At 40.9% G+C, this 26003-nt stretch overlaps 1 protein-coding gene across 6 annotated transcripts in view; it reads right to left on the bottom strand.

Annotated features, from left to right (window-relative positions):
• The window catches only part of LOC109632016 (intermembrane lipid transfer protein VPS13B), a 313199-nt gene that overhangs the window by 144089 nt on the left and 143107 nt on the right, over positions 1-26003 (bottom strand). For all 6 annotated transcript variants that reach the window (XM_069537175.1, XM_069537173.1, XM_069537176.1 and 3 more), the window contains exons 23-26: positions 13786-14020; positions 12317-12534; positions 6930-7133; positions 1650-1821 (exon numbers count right to left, since the gene is read on the bottom strand). In XM_069537175.1, coding sequence (XP_069393276.1) covers positions 1650-1821; positions 6930-7133; positions 12317-12534; positions 13786-14020 — 829 coding nt within the window. The remainder of the gene's footprint in view (positions 1-1649; positions 1822-6929; positions 7134-12316; positions 12535-13785; positions 14021-26003) is intronic.

The following is a 26003-nucleotide window of genomic DNA, read 5'->3' as shown; positions in this document are numbered from 1 at the left end:
TTTTAGTGTATAACCACACTTACACTTGGCAAACAGGCAGCATATATAGAATGTGGAATTCAGGAGAGGAAATGTCATATGTGAGTGTGAATTTAATTTCTGTGAGCAAGGACCTGTACTGCATTTAACCCTCTCCAGGTCCTCTGGCCCTGATCCAACTACTGTGGTCAGTTTCTGCCCAGTGTGTTTTTAAAGCTGGTCAAGACTCAAAAACACACCTATGTATTCATAAAAATGTGTGTGTGTGTGTGTGTGTGCCTCTATGCACCTTGTGTGCAAGCAGACCCACCCTCAGCAGGCAAAGTGAGTAAGCTTTAAGAACTGATTAACTTTGCATTGAACCTGGCCTGTAAGCTTAACTGCTGGCTCTCATTGTTTCCACTGAGAAAGTCCCACAATCACAGACTAGGTTGGGAAAATAGACTTCATGCGTGTGAAACTATGGTTGCCGTTGTACTGTTGCCTTATGGTGATTCTAAGAAACACAGAGGTTCCTATTGGCTTATTAATATTGAAACAAAAGTCTGGTCAGCTTTATTGTGGATAATGTGTGGAAAGAACTCTCCCAAGTTGTTAGATACTCAGAAACTCTCAGTCTCAGAACATGGTGTTGATATTGATGTATGAGTTTTCTAAATCCACCCTGTAAGAGCATTGGAAACGCTTAGTCTCCTCGTCTTAAATGGCTCATCTTGAAAGAAGGAAAGTGTAACACTGACTTTTGCCTTTAGCAAAGCCTGTGGGGATTCATGCTTGAATTTCTACTTCTAACCTTCCAACATATAATAGCACAACATTATACCCTCGAACTATTAAATCTGGAATGGCTTTTTTTCCTTTTTCTGATGAGACAAGAATCTTACTTCCTTTGCAGTTCAAAAACATTACATCATAGCAGATTGTCTGCAGTCATACTCTATCTGTGGCTTACTTATCTGAAAGACTGCATGCATGATATTAGGTATCTGTGTGTGTGCATGCATACACACAACTCTTGTATATATAATAACATGCTTAATGTGCTGCTGTGGTAAGGTTGTCCTGCAGCTCAGATGGTGCATATTAAGCCAAAATCCAAAGTAATGCCTATTTAGGATGTGTCAAAGTAGAACCATCTCTGTGAGGTCCTTCAAAACAATCCTTTTCCACAATTGAAGACCTTATGGTGGGTGATCTGGTTGGCAGATGCTAAATATTATAATAATATCACCAATTTAATGGAAAACTTGACTTTCATCACCCCAGTAAAACTAGAGGGGACAAGAGGCAGTTGACTTGGGATTCATGGCCCATTTATTTATTTTTCTGTTCCCACTATCCACTTTTCTCCCCAGCTCATTTCCCCTTCTGAGCATTTAATAACTGAATGAGAAAAGAGGCCGGGAGGATCCCTTTATGTGCAGATAAAAACACTGAATATCTTCCAACAGTCTTTCTCATCGGACACAAACACATTTGCATTTAATATTTTGGTTAACTTTGCACAGTGGTACTGTGGTTGGCACTCATCTCATATCAAATAGGTTTCTTGGTTTGAATCCCAATTCAATGGGGGCCTTCAACAGTCCAAATACATGCAGATTGTGGTTAGGTTAACTGGACACTCTAAATTGCGAGAGTGAATGGTTGTTTTGCCTGGGTTAATGTACCTGTGTTTTTGGCAGTTGGGTCAGGAGCAAACAGTTTAATGGTGACCTTGGGCAACATCCACTGCATCCAAAGGCTAACCTTCCCGCTGGTTCCACCGATACTGCTTGTTTTCTGCTCCAAAGTCACTGTGTCGGGGAATGGACTGTTGTCTGCAGCAGGTACTGAGTCACCCTATGGAGTCAAAACAAGATCTGTTTAGTCTGGGCTGGTATCCTGGTTACAAACTGAAAATATCCACATCTATTAAAACAAGTTGTTATATAAGTATGCTATGCTTGAATGCTGTGTATGAATGATTAACACCTTGCATTGCCGTTATCATGATAAGAGGTAAGTCAAGCACTCAAGGAAAGACCAAAATCAAGTTTTTATGGTGTTTCAAAATTAAAACTGGTACATTTGCCTTCCATCTGTTTGTTCGCCCGTCTGCTTGTGTGCATGTTTGACCATGTGTTCAGTAGATGTGTGTTTGAAAAGTGTTGTCGCATAGCATGTAGCCATAACAAAGCAACCACCCGCAATCAAGCCCTCTGGAGAGTAAATGACATCAGTGTCTGGTGAGCAGAACTCCCCTCAAAGCTGAGCATATGTGTGGGGGGGGGGACCATTGTCTGGAGCTGTCACTGATGTTCACCCCAAACTAAGCCACCAGCATCCATATGGGCTGCTTTCACTCAAGTGAGCCAAGACACAAACGTCTTGCAGCCTGGGAGAGAATGGGAAGTGAAAACCAGAGGTGGGGGGTGAAGTGGGGGGTGAGGTGGCGGCAAGCAGGATGCGGCAGAGGAGGCTGCCTTCTATGAGCTCTCATCTCATGACTAGGGGTTTGGCGAAGCACCGGGGACTTTTTTTTATTATTTCTTCCGCTCTCTTCCTGGTAAATCTGTTTTCCAAATATATATCTGCCTGGTTGACTCAGACAATATGGGAGTTTTGCAGGATTTCACTTTTTCCACAGTTTCTCCCATTGCAGTGTTGTAATGATAGATTGTGTCATGGTTATCGAGCCTGGCTGTGGTTGGTGAGGTGGTTATCAACCATCTCAATTAGAAAGCACAGCTGCTGGGCTGATTACAGTGTTTTAAAGAGGATCCAGATGAGGAAGTTATGTCCTCTTTCCCCAAGTGGGGGTATGGTGTGTTGGTGTGTGTGTGTGTGTGTGTGTGTGTGTGTGCATGTGCGTGTGTGCAGGGGTTATGAAGGTTAATTAATTTGTGTAGTTGAGGGTGGCTGACAACAATAATAGTAGAAATAAATGAATGATTATGTCAATTCTAAAATAGATTCAACTTTACAGACTCACCAGACACTCATGTATATGTTCCATGCACCAGCTCCACCAGAACATTAAAAAAGTTTTAAAACAATTTCTTTAATATTTGAGATTCAAAATCTGTCAGCTAAAAAAAAAGTAAAAGATAAGGAATGCACCAAAAATACAAGCATCAACTTTGACTGAAGGACACTGAAAGAGGTATGACATCTCTGCAGACAGGGAGAATAGAGTGCTACCTTATTTCAAACAGCTGTACCCAAATTCTGTTCATAAAAATATACAATATCCATATATATCTAAATATATATCTATCTAATAATACTGTGTAAATGGTTTGTATTTATATAGAGCTTTTCTAGTCTTGATGACCACTCAAAGTGCTTTACACTACAGTTTTCAATTCACCCATTCACACACACATTCATACAGTGCATCTATTAGCAGCACTTTTTGTTCAATGAGGGGCAATTCAGGGTTCAGCATCTTGCCCAAGGACACTTTGGCATTTCATATTAATTGAATGTGTCTTTATATAAACGTACAACCAGCACTGTGAAGCAGCAGCGGCTGGGACTCATCAACGTAAGTGACATTGTCGATCACGACAACAGCGCGTTCACAACAACAAGGACGACAACTGATTCTTCAGCTCTTTGTTCCGCAGCCGCTGTGCGGATCCCGGGTTCTGTAGACTGAGTCCCACAGCTGGTCTTTACTTACTGTGGCTCAGAAAAAAAAAAGCTGCCACCCGCCAAGCATACAGCCCATTCCAAACAGGCATGTTTACAACACAGACTGCACTAGTATTCAAAACTCCTCAAAATGATCAAACTTCAATTCTGTACAGACAAACGATAAGAATAACAATGCTGAGTCACTTTATAACTCCAGAGCCAGCAGTCATTTCAATTATGTTCCTTGCAGAGTAATCTTACGTTTCCATCGTTTCCATGGAAGCAAACAGTCAAGGTGTGTGTGTGTGTGTGCGCACTGTTTATGTGTGTGTAATAACTGTGACTGGCAGGGAGTAATATGAGCCAAGTACTAATGGTCTTCAGTCTGTCTCAATGAGAGATATTTTAGTGTCAACTGCCATTGGAGAACTAATTGTTCCTGAGTTGGAGTCAAAATATAGCACTGCGTGTGTGCATGTGTGCATGTGTGTATGTGTGCATGTGTGTATGTGTGCATGTGTGTATGTGTGCATGTGTGCATGTGTGCATGTGTGTATGTGTGCATGTGTGTGGTTAGGACTATTTAGTTTATAGTTCTGGCCACTTGGTCGGATTAGGTTCTGTAATGTCATGTGTGGAAACAGGAGCCAGCCGCTGACGAGTGGGAAGCCCACTGTGTACTGTAGCGTGGTTACATTGGAGCATCGAACATGTGACTGCTCCTACTTTCCAGCCAGAACTGCTGCTGTCACTTTACGCTCAGTCTCATATACTGTGAGCTGATTTACCACAGAAAAGAAAACATTTTTAGACCTTCAATTGAGGAGCCTTTCCCTCTTGAATCAATGAGGAACAGGGCTAAGCATACTAGAGGTGTGTGGACAGGATGTGGATCGTACATATATTCACATATTGGGTAAATCAATAACTGCTGGCCAGCTCGAGTTGTCACCATATCTAGCTACTACCAACCACCCGTTAGCATGCAACTACTGTGGGTTCAGATTATTTTGGTCACAGTAATTTGATTTGTCGTATACAGACTTGACATGGGTGGAAAGTGTGATTACTGCTTTAGGCTGAGATGATAATTTTCTGTTTGTTGTATATGTGATTGCTATGTTTTCTCTGTGAGCTGACAGTTAAACGTTACAACATCCTGTAAGTACCTGTTGTGGCTGCACAGGATGCTGTTGTCACAGCTCAGCAAAAGTTACATAGTTAGCACCCCCATCAAGGTGAGGCCTTGAGGAACAGATGTGATGATGTGGTGTAGGTGGACTCTGGCACATTCTTAAGCAGCCAAATTGGGGCCCCAAACACACACAGAGACCCACACACACAGTGTGAGAGGGAGCTATTTTCCCACACCTCCACAGGCCAAGTTGTAAAGTATACAATTTAATTCCTGGGCCTCTGCGCTATAAACGGGCTGACGATCCGGGTTTATTTTCTCTGCGGAGTTTGTCTTTGCTCATCAGAGAGACCCAAACATTGGGAGACAACAGCAGGCTGGGAAGTGTCAAAGAAAGAGTGGAAAAATATTTTTGGTATGGTAAAAGTTTGGAGAGTGTAAAGGAAGGCTGTATAGAAAGAAAATATTAAAGAAGGAAATGACAAAATGAGAGAGCTGGAATAAATCTGCAGAGACCTGACCTGTTTATTGAAGTCATGTTGGTCAATCATGTTGTGAATGATTAGTGCTTTCAGAGGAGACGTTGTCAGGTTAGAGTTGGTGGTTTTTATGCTTTAGTCAGGGAATCATTTTTTCAGGCTATGGTCACGTTCAGATTTTGTTAACTTAGGTTTATGAGAGAAAAGAGTGAATAAATATGAGATGAAAAATAGAAATTAAAGCAATGATGAAAAGAGTGGCATGAAAGGGACAAGAGACAGTACAATGGAAAAAAGAGAATAAACAACTTGCTGCATCAACTTATAAACACTTGCAAACAAATGTATAATGAAAGTGTAATAGAATATTGGTTTGATTTAATAGCAGAGAAGAAAAGAAATGTGAGGAGGTTATCGTAACTGAGCGGGACAAGGGGTGGAGGAACATTGTTGGAGAGACTACTACTGCTGAGATTTATCAAGCAGCTCCTACATTCTTGCTCAATCACTCAGCCTCCCAGAGGACTAAACACTTCTACTAGTGTTTGTACTTAGTTAAACAATGACAAGTGAGCAGGGGTCACTGTGGCATTGTTAGAGACGCATTACACCACAGGGCCTTTACTGCAGTACTGAACTGCTGCCACTTTGCTGGGTTTACAAATGATGCATTCACATTCATGTTGATCACTCATAAACAAATATAGACACATGCACACTGACACATTAAACACTGAACTAAAACATACACACTTTATGGCCTTCGAGGGCAGTGGGATGGTTTGCTGTGATGCACGGGGCCTCACATTGCAGACAGGGCCCTACAAATGATACCCTGGGCTAGTTGACACACTTGAGAAAATAAACACTCATCAACACCATATTTTTATGCCTTCCATATTCCTACTTCACACAAACATACACTTATGACAGAAGCTAATGCTACAACCCCAAGGCCATGGACATCCCGCTTGTCACTACTGCCGCTACTGAAGGGTACTAAGTACACAGAAGAAAAAACACCTGCCATATTACATAAGTCTGGGGTAAGCATCATTACTTGAGGACAAGAGGAAAAGATAACACTCAACTTTTGTTGCTGCCCCTAAAAACCCTGACTATAATTTTTCCATTGGCTTTGAACATGCCTACATATACATATACTTCATACTCTGGGTTTTTATAATTTATATGCCTGAAAAATGTAAATACACATTATTGTTTTTTCCCGAAGTATGGGGAAGGTTTATTCTCAATCAAGCCCCAGCTTACATGAATCAAACAGAGCTCACAGCGTATCTGGGGTATCTGCTCCGGGTAAGAAAAACTAAAAGAAACATAAGCACTGAGGAGATTTTTCCAGCCTTGAAAATCCTTCCCAAACAAAATACCAAACACAAATGCACGTGTTAGCACTGACTCAGCTACTCATAACAATAAAAACTACAACCAAAAACCATAAATCAGCAGCAGAATTATGTATACAACAAAGGCTTACATAGCATGTGTAACTGTATGACTCACAGCACATTAGATGAAAAATAGACTGGTAGATGGGTGTAGTCATTATAGATATATAGTCTATAATAAGAGCAGAACACAGGAGTGATACCAAAAAAAACAACAACACAAAAATTCATGTTTTGATGGTGGTGCAAGGGTCTGCAACTTAGATGTACATATGTGAAACTTGTAGGTTTGGGAAGAAAACGTACCTCAGTGGGGGAGCCGAAATCTGCAGAGGGGCTGCAGGTGCTGGTGTCAGGCAGGGCAGTGCCAGCACTGCTGCGAATTGGGGAGGATGGTGCAGCACCAGCAGGGGGTTCTGGGATGCTGGAGGTCTGACGCAAGATGCCGTGCCTCTGAAGACGGGCCCACGTAGAGCTCCAGCTCAGGAGGAGCTCATACAAGAGTTGAACCTGAAGAGTGACAGAAATAGAGGAAAAAAGAGAGTGAGAACTTTAAGTCACAGAGATAGATATACAGTAGTATCTTGAAGGCATGATGTACTTTACATTGATTGGGATCACATGTAATCTAATGTGTAATGCAAGAAAAACTGTAATACAGGATTCTAGGCAAGCTACTATTTCTAATCACACACATATATATGCATAAAAACAGACAATGGCAATACAACTGAATATGATTTTGACACATGAAGTCTACCGTGCCAACGGAGTGACTTAAAAGATAAACCTAACACACCAGAAGTAGTCTTTATATTTGAAAGCAGATCCAAATGTATTTTTTGCCAAGGTCTGACTCAAACAGCTGCACTTGGGAGTTCTCATGTAGTTCTGACTTCTGAGGCCATTAGCATGATTTTGCTTGGCAGCTATGTCGTTATGTGACACTAAACCTAGTTTAAGTTGAGAGAGGAGAGCAAGAAGGAGGACCTATTTGCCATAAATGGACCACTATCCATTCCCACTTCTTTCACTCTCTAACACTATTATAGACTTTGTACTTGTCATTTGGAGAGACCTCATTTCACCAAAATAACGTAAAACCTGTGTTCATGTTTCCATTCGATGGTCAATTATTTCAAAGGCCCAGCATGCTCATACATGTGCTGCACTGTACAAATTTGTTATCCATAACAACAACTTCCAAAGAAACACCCACAGAGGAAAGTTAAGTTGTGTCATCAATTCCCCTGAAAAACTCACCACAGTTAGGAAAAACTGAAGGCTCAGTGTCAAGTGTTCTCAACTATTTATCATGTGTACACATGAAAAGAGGCCTTAGCTTTTAAGAACAACAAAGCCAAAAACAAGAGTGGAAAACATGAGGGAAGGCAGGGGAATGTGATGTGATGCCTTCAGTTATTCATGCATTCACCCAATGTTTTTTAAAGAACAGAGACAGGGAGAGAAAGGGAAAAATGTATCGCTCTTTCTCAGTGAGCAAATTTTTGGATATCAAATGCTTTGATTCTGAAGCCAAGAAACCCCTTAACCCCCACTACTGTGGGTCCCTCAAACGTGAAGGTGCACCGCAGACACATGAGCACACACACAAAATAGCTTTCCCTACTCCAAACACATTCTTATTCGTTATTGCTCGATCACACACATGCAAGTCTGTTAGGACACACATTACAGAGCGGCCTTCCATAAATAAGCATAAATCAAATAAAAAGCAGCACAATACATCACAGCTGGGCCATTTCAAATATATCCAGGAAGAGCTGCTAACGCCAATCCAGCAGCAGTGCAGGGACAGGGCCAACAGCTGTCGGCCATACCCAACCAAACTGCACTGCCGGCAGGACGGTTATGACTCCTCGCTACCCTCTCTGAGACTCTGGATTGTGGAAGTCCAACCAAATACAAGGCTTTTGCACTACTTTTCTGTTCTAGTCTAATATAAAATACTTCAGTAATTTCAATTCAAAACAACTTTATTTGTCCCCCGAGGGCAATTCAAAGATTTTTTTGTAAGCTTTAACATGTCCTAAAAAGGTGGTTGCTAACAAGTGGCTAAATAATACACAAAAAAAACCCAACTGGCTCTGCCAAGATCCAGAGCTCAGCTATCTGTGTCTGTATCAGTATCAGAACTGAGTCAGATCAGTGCATTTTCTCATCATTTGTCTTCATACTTTGTTTTGTCTTTCTCACGATCCTTATCACACCATCCTTTTTTCTTTTCCCTCTTCCCTCGGCCATTTTCTCAATGTTCCATCCTTGTATCTAGTTCCTTTATAAAACCCCTGCTTTCTGGAAGGTATAACAAGGTCAGTTGGTTCACATCAGCTACTGCTGTCAGGCTGGTGGGTAGGTTGGGCCACACACAAACACATTTGCATGAGCTCACAATGCAGATGCCACAATTCATCACTAGAGGAAGTGAGCAGAACGTTTGGACGGCTTGGGTCCTCCAGAGAACTGTCATCTGCAGATCAGGAGGCCTGCTAGGCTGCAGTAGTAAAAACTGGAGACTGAACAGAGGCTTCCGCAGTCATTCATAAATACACACAGATGAAAGATGGGGAATCATACAAATTGTGAGCGTTAATGCACATTTATTTGAGGATAGTTTATATCAAAGCTTCACAAAAATGACATATTGAGTATGTGTGTTAATGCTGTGTGTACAGCGTGCGTGTTCACTGAAATGCAGTACAGTCATCTGTCCAAGATCAAGGCAAACTGTTGCTGTGTGTGTGTGTGTGTGTGCACGAGAGTGTGGTCATGAACTGCAGCTACTAGTCCCATTCTATTTTCTGACATTCACATGAATCATTGACAGAGAGGTTAATTTAGATTAAAGGCAAATTTAGTGAGATTAACATTGAATTAAAAGTTAAATTTACCCTTTAACTTGTCTTAAGGAATAGGAAGAATGACTGGTCCACAGTTAACACAATTTCTGGCATATGTGGAATTAGTTTCTCCATTCTGTAACTGACTGGTGTGTTTGTTTTTGTGTGTGTTTGTCCCACTCTGTTCCAATATGTGACAGTTCACTGTGGGTGTTCTGCATTAAAATTAAAGGAACATGTGTTGGAAAGTAAAAAAGATGAAGGGCCCATGTGGTTTCAGAGTAAGTGGGTGCTAAAATCTGCCTGCAAAAAAGAGCGTGAGAATAAAAGATATTAGTAATATCTTTTATTCTCACACTCTCCCATTTTATCTCTTATTTTAGTTCAAAGACACTCATTTCCTGTTTTAGCTGCAGCTGTGCCCTTGTGTTCTGTGACACCACAAAATCCATGGAAAAACATGCATATTAATGTGAGCAATCACTGATGCAGATAAACTAGATCAAATGACAAAACTGAGCAGCTTTGCGTGATTTTAAACATTAACAATACCTTTTGTGACCAGTAAAACAAATGTTAAGCCTTAACACCAGTTTCTACAAATGTCTTGGTCATGTCAAGACCTTATGATGGAGAATAAGAGCCACATTGTCAAAAGTCAAAAATTGACTTGATGAGTGTGGAGCATCAAGAGGTATCTGATGCTCTGACGTATAATGAAATACTGAATCTTTTGGCTCATCAGCTGCACATTATCTTAAGAATCCATACCTACAATTTTATTCCTTACAATATTATGCTAGTAGGGACAGTTGAGTTGGGAGAGTATAATGCGCTCACGACTTCATCACCATGGATGTTAGGGCGATTGATCTGAAGTGGTTGAGGCTGTAGATATTGGTCAATTATGTCGCAGGGATTATGGTTGAGTCCTTGAAGAATTGTGGTACTGTACACTGATGGAGGGAGGTGTTGAAGATGGTTGTAAATATTTGAGTCAGTTGAGATACACAGTGTTTGAGAAAAGTTTGATTCCTTTGGGACCAGCTGCTTTGCTTTTGTTGTTTGTCTTAAAGAATGGAAGGAGTGTGGGAAGAGTATGGGGGACTAGAGATTGTTCAAATAGAATAGAATACAATTCATTAAGTTTGTCAGGGAGTTTTAGGTCACACTCCGGTGAAGGGGAAAGGTTTTTTTGTATTTGGTCATAGCCTTTGATTTTTTCCAAATAGTTTGTGTGTCATGTGATGCTATCCGCATCACCAGTTTTATGATATAATTCAATTGAGCTATACTGATTGTGGAGCTGAGTATATACTTAGCAGTTGTAAGTTGTATTGTTCCATGTCTCCCCAAATGAAAGCAGAGTTTTTTTCGAGCAGAGATGGCAAATATCTTTTTTGAACTTTGTTTGTTTTCACAATTTTGGTGGATACTAACACAGTTTTTCTCCATTCAGAAGACCATTTTAGCTCCATATTAGAAATTTACCCTGCTCATACTTGAAACTGCAAATATCACATTCACAATGTACAATGTGAACAGGTAGCAGAAAATACTACGAACAAGGAATATCAATGGTGAAAATTAAGAGCAGAGATGTCTTTTCTTGGTGAAACTAGTACTGACAGGAAGTGTGACCGATAAGAAACAATGAGGGAGTGAATGAGGGTGTCTGCAATATCATTTATAAAGGTTTCAAGACTAAAAAATAGCCTCTGAGTTTTCAAAATAAATCAGGCCAGCAATGTTTCCAAACGTCTAAGAAGTCGTTGCAAAACTGATGAGTTTTAAAACTAAAATGCAGTAGTGTGTTTTTGTGCTGTGACATCCCTGTGTGTGTATATCCCACAAGTGGCAAATTTAATTAGAAATCAGACCAAGTGTGAGGTCTTTTTTCTTTCTGGAGAGGGTGGAGTTGCTCTGGCAGCAGTTCTTAAAGAGCTAGTGCATGACTTGAAATGGTATTCACTCATAACCCTCTTTCAGGCAGAAATTTACAGAGGAGGGAAAGAAAGAAGAGTTGGGAGCAGATGGGGAGAGGAGAAAGGTTTTAATTGGCCTCAAAAGCTAATAATGAGTCATCATATAATCACAATAAGCCTTCCCAGCTTTGCCATGCAGACACAAACACTGAAAAGGGGGGACAGAGAGGAAGAAAGAAAAGAAACTTTGCCCCAGTCCTGCTCTCCTTAAGTCTGGGAAAGTCTTGACTACTAACAGATTAAGACCTTCAAATTGTTTCTGGTACCAATTCCTTTTTCAATATCGCCATGGCCCATCACTGTTGTTAGAGACATTTAACAGTGTTACCACTCAAAAAGTCGCCCCAATTAATTGTTTACACAGGAACCAAATTTGATGCAGCTATTTAAATTGCAGAAAAACTAAATATGTTTAATGGTACATGTAGATATAAATACATTCCTGGATGCACACAATGAAAAACCATGCAGAGAACTAACCAGGGCACACACATATTCTGTATCCATTCTGTCCCTGTTTGTCATGCTCTCACCAAAACATAACAACACACTGTAAAAAAGTCTTGCAATTCCCTGCTCTCCTTCACTCAAACCTCAAAATGTTTCACCAAAACAAACAAGGCAACACTCTCTTGTTTACACTCTCATTTTCATGAAAATTATACAAGGTAAGAGGATGAGGCAGTTTGTTTATTGGATTCAAACTATATCAGAAAATCATGCAGAAGCAGGGTGTTCCTGCCAGGGTCCATGTGTTCATATTTCAGGAAAGTTTACAAGGGAATGATTTGTATATATGTGTAACTCTAATGACTACTGAGAAGAGATTCAGGACTGTCTGGCTGACCTGGGGGTTGGAGCACTTGACGTGGACGGGCTGCAGATCAACATGGAGACAGACTACAAATGAGTGTCTTCCTTCAGAGCAGCTCTGCAGCTTATGGGATGTGACAGCCAGTGTGGAGGTACAGCCCATAGGCTCCAGTAGGCTCAGGCTTCGCTGCTGCCCCAGTAGTGTGTACACGCTGAACTGACTGAGGCTTATTGACCATGGGAAGGCATCACCTGGTAAAAGCCATGAGAGACAAAAAAAAAGGAGAATATATTTTTAAAAAAACAGGAGAAAGGGGTGCAATGATGAGAGAATGATCATGATTATTGCAAATGAGAGACTGGCAGAGAAACAAGGAGGATGAGTGAGATAACCCATGAAGGGAGAGCTAAGAGTTTGGTTTCCATAGTAAACTATAGTAATAGTAAACCAAAATAAAAAAGAGAAAAAAGGAAAGTCAGCAATGATCAGTATAACCATGACAAGTAGAACTATATTTCCATTTACCTTTAAGCCAACTGTTACATAGGTTTCATGAAACACTGAAGACAACCTATGGAGTAAAATCATGGCTTAAAAAAAACTTTCTTCACCCAATAAGCGGAAAGAGGGTCCCATTCAAACACAATGTAAAGTGAAGTTGTATTCTAAAACTGGGGATTTGAGACAAGATGCCACCCTGGGAGCACTTCATCTTACAGAGAAGGGAAAGTTGTGTGTTAGCGCAGGGCCATGCACCACGGGTAGTAGGCTTTGATCCAGAGCATTGAAAATGAAAGATGAAGAGCTTTTCAAAGTGTAGGAATGAATTACTAAAAGCTCTGGTTGTTAATTTCAACGGCAACATTGACAAGGCTGCTGATGTCACTGTTTTTGCTGTCGTTTTTCTTTCTCCTCTGTTTTTAAAATCTGTTTGCCCAATGCTGAAGTCATTGAAGAGTTAAGAGAAAAAAAGGGGGGCGGCCCTTTCTTTCTTCTTCTAAAGAGAAAACACTGCTCAACTTTCTGAGTGTTGCTTATGTGAACTATACCAGGTGAGAAAACCACATGTGTAAGATCTATTTCTCAAAGTCGCTCTACTTAAGCTTGTTTGTCTTTTGTCATGGTAAATGAGTAGTAGTGGGCCAAAGGTTTGTTCAGTGTTCAAAAAGCCCTAATGATGATGAATTTACATTATGTAGCCCATTACTATTATTAAACAATTAATTTAAACTATTAATAAAAGCACCTTTTATTTTCCCCTCCCATTGAAATGTATTTCCCTAGACTCCCATTTTCAACCAGAGATATATAGATAGATTTTAATACTTTATTTTAATTGTTTTTATATTCTATTTGTTATTTTTTGCTTGTGTAATATTTTTGAGCATGGCTAGAAGGGAGCCTGTGACCCAAGCATTTCATTGCCAGTGACTGCAATGTAATTGTTGTGTACATGATAGATAAAGCCTTGAATCTTGAATAGATACAGAATGAAAACCTACCTTCCTCCAAGATGGGCTTGGAGACCACGAAGGGCAGCTCCTGCAGCGGTTCCATGTACTTATGCCCAGCACTGAGGACACTGATTTGAGGCAGGCAGACTACCAGAGTCCCAGGCATGGAGGCCTGGTTGTGGTACCAGCTCCGGACAGTGCCGGGAATGTCACCGCAGATGATGGTGCTCGGGGAGGGGAGGCTGTCATTAGGCAGGAACACACAGCAAGACTGCAGCTCCAACTTGAGAGAGGAGAGAAAAATAAAGGGACACATAAAATCAATTCAGTGTCACTTGATCATAGACCAGCCACCTGCATCAGCCCCCCGAGATAATTTTTATTGAGCCAAGAGACTCGGGGCACTGCTCTGAGTCAGCAGTAGACAACTTGCATTGCAAGGGAAAAGGGCTAAGATAGAACATGTGCATAACAGTGGGTGTTGCTGGAAAACGGTAAACATGCTTAATAAAGTTTTCCTAAATTTTCAAATGGAAACAGTTCATCCCACATTTAGTAAAGTGTGCTGTTCTGCCTGATGCCTATGATAAATTATTACTTATTTCAATATTATTAAAAGACCATTACTGTGTATACACTGATATGTATGTTAGTTTCAATGCTGCTTTAGAGAGGGTGAAGTGGAATATGACTCTTCGACTACCTATTTAAACTAAATGTGAAATTCCATATCTAGGTAACAGAACACTTTTTACAATTTCACAGACTTCTGACTGTTAAATCTTTAACTTAAATCATTTAGAGGTCTTTTGTATGGAAATTGAGAACCATTCCAGGAGCATTGTATCACATATTTCTCTTCACATATTTCTGTTAAAAAAAGGCAAAGTTTACAAGCCATCAGGTCAGTAACCAGTAGCTGGTGGTCAGTAAGTGTATGAGTGGTGTTAAATCTGTTGGAGCCTTGCTGTTCTTTTTTGTCTTTTTCCATTACACCAGTGCTTCACTGATTTAAAAGACCAGTTAACAGAAATGAGACGAGTACAAAGTCCAGGGGGCAGACAGCAGGTGCAGACAGATACTCTGCGTCACTCCATTGAAATGTGCAAATACAGTTGTGCAGCCTCCTGTTCTGTTGGAGCACCTCTGGCAGACTGAGGTCTGTATATGGAGCCAAGTTCTACCAGCTTTCATTGGAGTCGAGAGAGAACGAGAAGAAAGACTGTGGAAGAGTGAAAAGAGCGAACGATATGGTTACACATTCATCTCACGCTGTTTCCTCTTTTGATTACTCTTCAAAGGGGGTTTGAAATCTGAACACTTTTGCACACTGACATATAAGGCTTTCGCCTTTTTAAGTGCTGGCACGCAGGATGAAAATCCATTGACACTGCTTGGTCTGCTGCAGATCTTAGAAGGGTTAAGCTGTAAAGCAGGCAGACACACGGAAACTGCTGGGTTTAACACTGTGACTCTGGTCTGCACCTTTAGCTCACTGCCTGAGGCTAATGCTCTCCTGCTGGACATCTTGTGTTAGTCATGCATATTATTCCACATAACAGATCCCAGTAAATGGGTGCATTGGTACAGTAGTGTGGGCAGATGTGGCTCAAGATTAGCGAGTAGTCCACTGACCAGAAGGTTGTCAGTTCGATCTCAGTCTCCCCCATTCACACGGCTGAGTGTCCTTGGGCAAGATAATAAAACCCAAATTGTACTGGATGACTATGTCTTTAATGTGTGAGATATGTGTGACAGAGAAATTGCTGCACATAGATGCGCTGTAAGAATATGTGTTTAAATGGCAAAAACTGCACTGTTAAGTGTTTTGAGTGTCTATCAAGATTAGACAAGCGTTATATAAATACAGAGATCGTTTACCATTTAAAGGTTCAGGGTGTAGAATTTAGTGACATCTAGTGGTGAAGTTGCAAGTTGCAACTGAATACCCTTCACCTCACCCTCCCCTTACAAACACGAAAGAGAACCTGTGGTAGCCTTGAGTTGTCATAAACACTCAAAAGGTGTTTAGTTTATCCCATCTGGGCTAGTGTAAAAAACATGGAGGCCTCTGTAGAGAATACCCGCTCCTGATGTAAATATAAAGTATTAAAATATAAAGGGCCCATTCTAGGATAAAGAAAACAGCACTTCGTACAATTTAGATGGAAAACACTAGTGAAAACATCACTAGGATTATTTTATATTCAATTTCTGCTAATGTATCCCTTTCACCCAAATCTTAAACACTGGACATTTGACAGAAAAGAACCAAGCACAAATTGTGTTAGAAGAGATATGCATTAGGATGTATGTCTCTGTACATACAGTTGGTAAAGCTTAACCTTGTTCCTGTCAGATATAAAGATTTGTGTTATAAAGCTCAATCAACAAATACGTAATCTTATTCTTAAACATTAGCTGTTTCAAATGAGTCATTTCAGAGCAGTAACTGCCATACAAACCAACAGTAGGCTAAATCAACAACTACTGTTACCTACATTATTATAGTTCCCATACAGTGTTTGATGGTTGACTAAATATTTCATAATCAAACTTTAAGACTAAAACATTAAAGTTAATGTTCACCGATGAACGTTCCACATGTTTAAATAACAAAGCAAACTGGTCAGTCTGCATTTAAGAATTTTAAGATGTCTTTGTATTGGTAACATTATTTTTCAGGAAAATTTAAAATGAATATAATTTTGTAAGTGTCTAGTTAATAGCAAGACAGTTAAAATGGAAACCTACTAAATAAGTTAATATTACAATTGTAGTGAGTGTGTACAATAAAAATGAATACCCCTTAATGGTGTTTGCGTATGACTTTATAATGATTTACTGTTGTTCTCCATGGCAACACAAAACCAAAGATGATGTCAAGTGTATGGTAGCTACATCACACAGTAAAATACAAACAATAATCAGATAACATCTCACAGATGACAACAGAGGGAAGAGTTTGGCATTCACTGGGCACAGCGACCACTGTTTCAAGATGTTTACACAGTGGCAAAATGACTCAAAGGGCCTAAGTATGTAGTGGAAAAATAAAACGAAATGTTGGTGCTAAATCTGGGTGATAGAAAAGTATTCTTTGGTAGCTGAGGGCGAAGGTGGAGAATAAAGCAAATTTTGATTTTCTCTTGCATGAGGAAGTTTGGGTCATAGGGCAGATAAGACAATAGTGAATTGGGAATCTCACACACAGCGGTTGCAGCCATGATTGGATATCTGTCTCCAAAACAGTCAATAAAATAAGGATGATGGCACAGAAGCACCAGGTAAATAATGCTACACCAAACAGATGAAAACTGTATAAGTCATTAAAAATGTTCCCAGGATCTGGACTAAATCATGTTAAAGTCTGTGTGGTGGATAGTCCATGAACACACAACTTATTGTAATACATCTACACCTACTCCAGAAAGCAACACAGTTATTGGCAGATGTTGTATCCAAGACAAACATGGTAAACAAGTATGATCAAAATATAGTGGGAACTCAAAAGCACTGAGGGAGCATTTCTCTGCCAAGACTGCACAATTGTCTAAATTTGTTTTTTTAATAATAGAAAATGTTTTGGAATATTTAATCTGCATCTGGATCTGGACAACACACTGTGACAATCATTGCATAAATGTGCCAGATATTTTTTGAATTAAGTACAATAGTTCATGAGAAAATGTTCACTCTCTGTCACTATATTGGGAAATCCTAAAAAATAATCCAGTTAGAATCCCTTGTTCCATGAACAACGGCATAACTTGTGTGTGAGTGGATGAGTTATCCTGCTAAGAGAGAGAGAAAAAAACAGAGAACCTTAATTGAGGTGGTAGAGAGACTATGCACCCCAATCTGGTGTATGGAATAAGTTTCCTTTGCTACACCCAAAACAACTATTTTATTACATAACGACAACGAAAGGCCGATCCTTAGTTAACACTGCATGAGACAGAGAAAACAGGAAAGTTCAATATGACTGCCGTCCAAATGAATCCATGCTCATTGACATTGTCTTTCCTGTGGAAACACTCTGCTTTCAGAGTCAAAAGGGTCATTTAAAGCCAGTATATAAAACAGTTAGGAAAAAAGCAATTATAAATCTTAAATGAATCAATCTACCAGTCAAACGTACTGACAGCTTATTGTAAATGTCCATCCTGGGTTCTCTGGTTGTGTCACGTTTCTAAGAAAATGAAATCAGAACCTTGTGAAACCCGACTGGCTATCCTCCACCCTTATTCTCTGGGCTACCACTAACAGCAGGTCAACCTGGTTAACCTCACAGACTTATCCAAGGCTTCCCCACTGTGGTCCAATGTTTAAGTTGTGACTCACACACACACAGGGAGCAGACATTCACAATCCAAACAAGGACAACAGGGGTAACAAAGGACAGGCTGAGGAGCACTGGCACTGCTGGAAAGTGCTGGCACTTTCAAACAGAGAAATAGTCTGAGGCCAGATTGCCCAATATGCATCATTGCTGTGACTGCTGCCAAAACCCCTGACACCATCTCTTCTCTGAGACCAACTCTGTCCCTCGAACCCCCCATCCCTCTACTCTCCAGGCTTCTGTTCTTTAGTCCCTCTCACTGCATCAGCCTGGAATTTGGAGTCCAACTCCCAAGACTGGAGTGAGGAGAGGGTATTCCACTGTTTGTATTACAGGTATGGCATAGTTGCACGCACAGCAAAAAAGGTCCCCTGTCACAACTTCAGGTGTAAGTTGTGTTTAAGAACCCTGTAACAGGCCAATAAGCACAACCCTGGAAGTTGTTAGCCTGTGTGACAATGTCCCACTCATAGACTTTATATAAAGAGGTCCCACTGCTGCAGGCTGATAAAGATACCAGGTTTGTGTATATTGTTCTGTGTATGTGTGACAGAGAATCAGTGCAAGTGCAAGACAAGGCATAATACATGACAGGCAGCCTATGCAAGATTGACCTAAAACTGTTTGCTGCATGTTATACTCACATGGCTCAACAAATTAAATGATATTTTTATCTAGAGAGCGAAAAATGTATTTCTTGTAGGGGTGGACCCATGGAAAGGCAGCTTTTCCAAGAATAGGGACATTCTGAGTTGAAATTTAAAAATAGAAATGTGCACAAATACTATCTGAAAGTTATTAAAATAATTGTAATGTGGAATAACTATTACACAACTTAAACCCTCTGTGGGATTCGGGCTAATGTGGAATACAACTGCAGCGAAGGATGACAGATAAATGGCCTTTGGAAATGAATAAGGCATGAAAGAAAAAACACAGGGTTGTGAAGCACTTTAGTGAATGTGTGAAATGTGTGACCTATGTTTTTACAATTCTGTGGGTTTCACTTCCGCTTTTGATTAGGGGAAAGATATGTGAAGCTGAGACATATTAGGGATTGGGGATTATAATAAAGGTCTGGATTCGAGTCAAGGCTGACTGTTGGTTACAAGTTCAAGATCCGCAGGTGTGTCCATATATAGTATGTTGTTATAGAGGTTTCAGTGGGGAAAGGGGTGTCAAAGAGTCATGATTCTTCATTCCTTTGGTCCAATGACATCATGTCCTGTCAAAGTGAAACTAGATCTATTAACATAACAAATGGAGTTAACTGTCAGCAGCCTGGGACTGCTCTTCAGTTACACACTGCCTCCAATGACACACTCATTCAGGAAAAAACACTGAGGGACAGAGTGAGTGTGTTTCTGTGTGCATTCAGGGGTATGGTGTATCACTTGCAGCACACTATTAATATACTTCAAAAACAGCGGAAACACTTTTCAATTTTATCCAGGAAATCCCTGTTAAAAATAAGACTGAAGCCAATCAACTCCTTATGAGGCTGCATGTGCTGAGCATTCTCTGTGAAAACATGCTCAAATGGCACACATAGAAATGTACACAGGCACAGGCGCGCACACACACACACACAGAAAAATAATCAGAATAAAAAGATAAATACAATTAAATGTAAGAAATAAATAAATTGATACCCCCAATGTTTTTCTTTTTTGAAAAGTAAGAGCCCTTATCCCTGTTTAATATCCTTCCTGATAAAACTGTGCTTACAACTTCCTCTGAAGGATGGCAGATAAGAAAGCAATGAATTCAACTCTGCCTAAGGGCTTAATATTAATAATTAATAAGGTTGTATCTCACTGTACAACTACTGGGTGTTCAACAAGCTGGCTGCTGCATCCTTTATCCTCCTCCTTTTATGAGAGTTCACCAGAGGGAAATAATCATAAAAAGTTTCAGAAATCTGAAGAGATGGGAAACTCCCCTACAATATGGTGAGGATACTGCTGTTTGGCACTGAATCAGAGACAAAGCAAAGATCACGTGGGTTGTTTGTACTTATCAAGAATGGTACTGATTGCAACCTTTCATTGCTTAATCCTGAGCATGTAGAGAAAATGTCTGTTATCTGGCTGAATCATTCTGACATGAGAGCAGAAGATCGGAAAACACACAGCCATCAGAGGACAGAGGTTGGCTGGAAATAATATAGGAATCAGTATATCATGTAGCATGATAGGGTAGTACTCTTCAGATGTATAAGTCACAGTATACACACTGACAAACACAGGCTCCAGTAAAGCGCTCAAGGCCTCAAAGAGTGAGCGTGCCAATGGTTCTTGAGTGACAGCCGGTTATTTGGTAGGTGACCATTGCTTATCCTGAGACTTAGGCCTTGATCCCTTCTTCTTAGGCCTCTAAATGAACAAGGATCTTATTACACTTTGATCTACAATCACTTCAGCATTAATTCAATCTGGACTCTGGATCAGGAAGCCAACATATGCTGTCAGTAGTAAATAAACACTACAAGAACAGAAGAACAAAAAATCTTGAAACATTAAAAATTCTGAAACATATCCATTTAAAGAGAACATTGTTTAAATTGTTAGATGCCAAAAGGTTTTTTTGTCTTTGTCTATTTCTTCACTCTCATCCCTGCCTGGCATCACATCACAGAGTTCTGAGTAAGGGTTTGTTCCATTTTTTGGGGCTAGTTATGCTCAGACATCGCTGTCCCGCACCATCAGATAGTGTTCACAATCCACGCACATATGTGGACCCTGTTTCGAATCTTTCAGTCTTAATACCCCAGAAAAGCATCCCTTGCTTCCTGCTCTTCTCTTTCTGAAGTGGGACTGCGTATTCTGTCTTGAGAAGCATTTCTCCCTTGAGTCTTTCTGAAGATGGTTTATCTGGTTCCAACCGAGCAGGTTCTAATAGAGAGGAAGTGAAAGGCCAAACAAACTTAGGCTTTACAGGCGGAGGCCATGTGGTAATGGCCTATATAACCACAGGAGGTTCTTAGGATCCGCTGGGTTTTGATAGTAAATGACAGAACAGTGAGTTACATGGAGGACAGTCTGTCTACTCTGAGGGGCAACTTCAGCTGAACAATCTCAGATCTCACAATCCTTATTAAAGGTACAATTAAATGTTTCAAACATAAAGTGAAAGAATTAAAGAAGTACTTTAGAGAGTGGATTTAATATAGTAATATATTTCAGTACTCCATTGTACGTGTATAATTGGGTGGGTAATCCTTCACGGCATAAATGTGTGAGCTTGTGCTATACTAAGCATCTTTATCCATTGTGAAGTACTGTTTGTGAACTCAAAAACCTGGGTCTACACATCGGCTGTATTCTATAACCATAATATAATGCTAATGCTCACACTACTAAGAGCCGCTGCACACTAGAGGATTTTCAACTGATTAACTGATTGTTTAAATGTGGGAGACTACAGACATAATGACAGATTGAACCTATTTTTAATCTTAGAATCATCAGAATGCAAATACTGGACGATTTGGCGAGAACGTAAGACCACACACATACCGTACGTAGGAAACAATTTCACAGAGGAGATTCCAGGGACTTGAAATCTCACAGAAACTTGCAATATCTTCTTCTTCTGAAGAAGAAGAAGTTGGAGGTTTGCAACAACTTTTGGGTGCATTTCCGCCACCTTCTGAACTGAAGTGTGGAACACTTGAATGATTGAACGTGACTTCCGAAGAAAAACAAACACTGGTGGAGGACCGACGTTGTGTGATCTGTTTTGTAGCAAAAAAAAAGTAAAAAGAAATATGGATGAAATCATGGCTAAGAAGGTGTATACATTTTTACAGCATAAGCTGAGGGTGAGTTGGAAATGTATTGTTGTTTTTAGTCCCAGCTGTACAAGTACCCAACATCTGGTTGGTGACGCTTCCCGTCGTGAATGCTCCAGTGATTGTCGGAAGGGGAAAATCGGGTCTAAAATCGGCCCGATTATCCTCTAGCGTCTTTAAAACATATTTTCAATCCTGACAGCACTTAACACAATTTCTCATGCAGTAATCTAACTTGGACTCCAACAATAAAATCTGGTCTGACATCTGTCTTGTGGTGCTGTGGTCAGATCTGATGTTAGGATTATTGTTTTCATATCAATGCAGAGAACAGAAACTTGAAGGCCTCCGTTGTGTTCAGACCTCAGCACAGCACAAACCCTGTAGGCCAAGATCACCTCGCTGTGGAGCTTCCCCACAACAAGTGAAGCAAACACACTTAAATATGCAAGTTCAAGCACAAATCCACCAACACATTTTCTCTACACACAACAAGCACACCATGACACACAGGAAATCACCCGGTGATAGTGGAGAGGAAATTAGAAACACCCTCTCAGCATCCCTGGTGAAAACATTTGCAACTCTGGAGCAGAAAAATCTCAGTGGAGAGATCGGCAGCAAGCGGAAAGCACATTCCTTTGTTTTTAAGAACCTGATAGCTCTCCAAATGTAATCTTCCTGTGACTGCACCAGATGGGACACTGTTTCGTAAATGGCCAGTCGAAAAGAAGGTCCACAGAGCAGCCCCCTTCCAATATCTCTGGATACCCCACCCACTGTTAACCTTCTGCTCCCCCTTCCTCTGCTTATCCTCCTACATCTAAGCTCTGTCCAAAAGCACATTTGGAATGGTGGGTGTAATAGTGTAAATAGTGTCTCCATGTAAATTAACATGATTAATGTGTGTTTCTGAAGATGACACTGTGCAGATGTGTGTTGTGGTGAATGGATGTACACAACTTAAGTTTTTCCTGCAACCACAGAAAGCTGCTTTTCTCCCTGATGTCTATGAGAAAGGCATCTATGCATGATGCCTCCTGACAACAGATAGGCTAGGTCTCACCCACATGCCACCACAAGCAATAAGCTTGCGGCCTGGCACAGCAGAACAGCCAGGCAGCCAGCCATCCCTGTGGCTCTGCATTCCTCTCTTATAACACTGCTTACAGAAGCTGACAAGCACTGGAGGTCTTTCTGGCCGAGGTGGAAATCTGCAAAAATAAACGCTTTAGGTGACATGAGGGCTTTGTTTGTTTCTGCTGGCCCGGCTATTTGTGTTAGCGCGGTGGGTTAATTGCGACTTTGATCGCTGCGTTTATTGATCCAACAGTGGCCTTAGGAGCACGGCTGGCCTGGCCTGCCTTGCCTGCTCCTACCCCTGATCTCAAACAACCCCCCTCTCCACCGCCCTAGAACTACAGATGGGGTCTAAGCCATGCCAAACTAGTGCTGAGGATCCACTTGAACAGGGTGGTCATGACTACTCTGATGTGATAGCTGAGGTATGAGAATGGCTAAGAACAAGTAGGACTGGGTGGCTTACTTTATTGTGCAAGAGATTGTCTGTCTTTTTGGGAGTGGTTGAATTGAACTGAATGGACAGGCTGAAGGTACGATTTGAGCTTCACTAAACTTAAAAAGATGTATGATACAGCTGTGAGCTTACTGAAAGGCCTTCACATACAAAGCCACTTGGACTGTAATTTGGTAAAAAGCATGAAATAGGATTGGATTAGTTTACCTTTTTGACCAGATAATTATGGGCTAGCTGATGTGAAAGGGTGTGTTTATGATATGCAGTATACTATTAGGTCAGGTTGGATCAGACAGTGATAGACTACAGATGTAAAAACCTTTAAGTGGCTTAAGCAAAATTTCACTGACATTTGTGTGGTGTGAACCAATCAAGACGGCGAAACCAAACCTCAGCTGGTCTGATTTGCCCTGTCTTTTTGGCGTGGCCTGTTCTTCTGTCCAAAAACAATTACAAAATAAATTCAACAATTTAACCAGAATCAACTCCAAACAACCTTTCCAAAAAAAGTTTAGAAGATCTGGGGAAATACCACACATCCTTTTTCCTCACCAACTTTTAAAACATCCCTATCTTGAAATTGTAGCTTCTGTGACAATTTTGTACTCAGTAAAAATGTTGCAGTACATCAGAGTTTTATCTCAATGAAAATCACTTCCAGATCTCAAGGTCTCTGAGGTTCAAGACATTAAAGACACAAGAGAATCTGGGTGAGCATCTCTCCAGTGCAGCGTGCTGAAAGGGGTCAAATTTAAGTGTGTCCATAATGACTGTGAGGTCATCAGAGTATTGTCACAGCAGCAGATCATGGAAGGTGATTCCCCACACACACACACACGCACACGCGCGCACACACACACACAAACAAACACAAACACACACACACACAAATACACACACACAATAAAGCAACTGACAAGGAGTTTTTGTGTGTGTTTAAACATACATATCTACAATGGTGGTGGTGTGTGTGTGTGTGTGTGTGTGTGTGTGTGTGTGTGTGTGTGTGTGTGTGTGTGTGTGTGTGTGTGCTTGTGTTACATCAGCTGACACCAGAGAGGCTAAGTGCATAATCTGGAGAGAATGTACAGCCTTTATATCACTCTCTCTCATTCAGTACCTGCCCTTGATTCCTTCTCTGTTCTACTTTCTATTCTTCTATCTATTTTCTCGTTGACTAACTTTAGTTTTGATTGAATATATAATACCTTCTCTCTCAACTGTCAAGTTTGAAAAGTCAACCTAATAAAACAAGGTGTTTTAGGTGGCATGAATTAATTACAAATTGTATGGAAATTTGGGGATTTGAGAGACACAGTGGGTGAGGTGTGGAATGAGAGTTAGGTCGGATGGAGGGAGGGGGCAGAGGATGAAGTAATGTTCCTGCAGAAGGCGCTCCAGTCGAGGGTCAGATGCTGTTCATGGAAACCATCTGGCCAGTTTGTTCTTAGCCACACCAAACATACACATGATCCTCTATTCTATCTCTCTCTCTCACGTTCCCCCTGCCTTCAAATGCACCCTCTGCCCATTTTTTCTCCTCCGTCCTAACTTCCTAACCTTTCCATCCTTTTACCTTTTCTACCCCACTGCTTTTGCTCCTCTTTTTCTCTCTCAAAAATATCCTACTCATTAATGCATGGCAGCTGCAGGGAGCAGTGTTACTTCATTTTTCCATGGCAACGGTCTCTCTGTTTCAGCAGATCCCATTTCAGTTTTGGTAGCAACGTGCTTCTTTGCCAACACTGAACACATTCATGTGTTAAATAGAAGGAATTATTGCAAAATTCTTGAAATAGAATAACCATCCTAATCACTTGCAATTATTATCGAGGCCCATAGAGAACATGGGTGTCCTTAGCTAGAATGGGCCAGAGAAGGGGAGATGACAGGAGAAAAAGGGAACGGGTGAACAGTGGGGGAGAGGGGCAGGCAGGTAATAAGCAGAAGACAGAGAAGAACATAAGTGGGAAGAGCACACAATGTAAAGTGACAAATTAAAAAGATGCACTGCATGACGCAACACAGCAATGACCTAAAATGACAAATAAGTTAAAGCAGAGGGTCAGAACTCCAAGGCTGAGGGCAAGTGGCCATGCAAAGATCTGCCAGGTCACTCTGGCCAGGGCGAAAATTGCGGCACTGTCCCTGAGCCCTAATGTGAAGTGACTACTAAAACAACACCACCTACACATATGAAAGCTTTGCATGACCACAGAACTTAGCTGTCTCTTCGGAGAACACACATCCCTGTTGTGTTGTATGATACAGTATGTCAAGATGACCACCCCACCTTGGATGTGAGGGCCTTGGCTTGGCTCTTATGTCCCTCTGACCTCACCAGCCCTGTGGCAGTGATGTGAGAAAGCCACTGGTGCTTTGGCTACAAGTGAGTGAATTGATTTCTGTCTCTGTCTCTCTCTAATTTTCTCTCTGTCATTCTTCTATCTTTGTCTATCGCTCTTGACCATCACAACTATTTAAGACTGTGGGATCCCCATTTGCAGTAATTCTCAAATGCAGGGTTTCCCGCAGTGCTTTATAGTTAAGGCGGCCGCCTTGACAACAACGGCCCCCCGCCTTGACTACGTCCC

This window comes from Paralichthys olivaceus, chromosome 13 (genome assembly GCF_024713975.1).
Source record: "Paralichthys olivaceus isolate ysfri-2021 chromosome 13, ASM2471397v2, whole genome shotgun sequence".
Classification (NCBI taxonomy): Eukaryota; Metazoa; Chordata; class Actinopteri; order Pleuronectiformes; family Paralichthyidae; genus Paralichthys; species Paralichthys olivaceus.
Note: the sequence above shows the minus strand (reverse complement) of the source record. Positions and strands in the feature narration are given on the sequence as shown.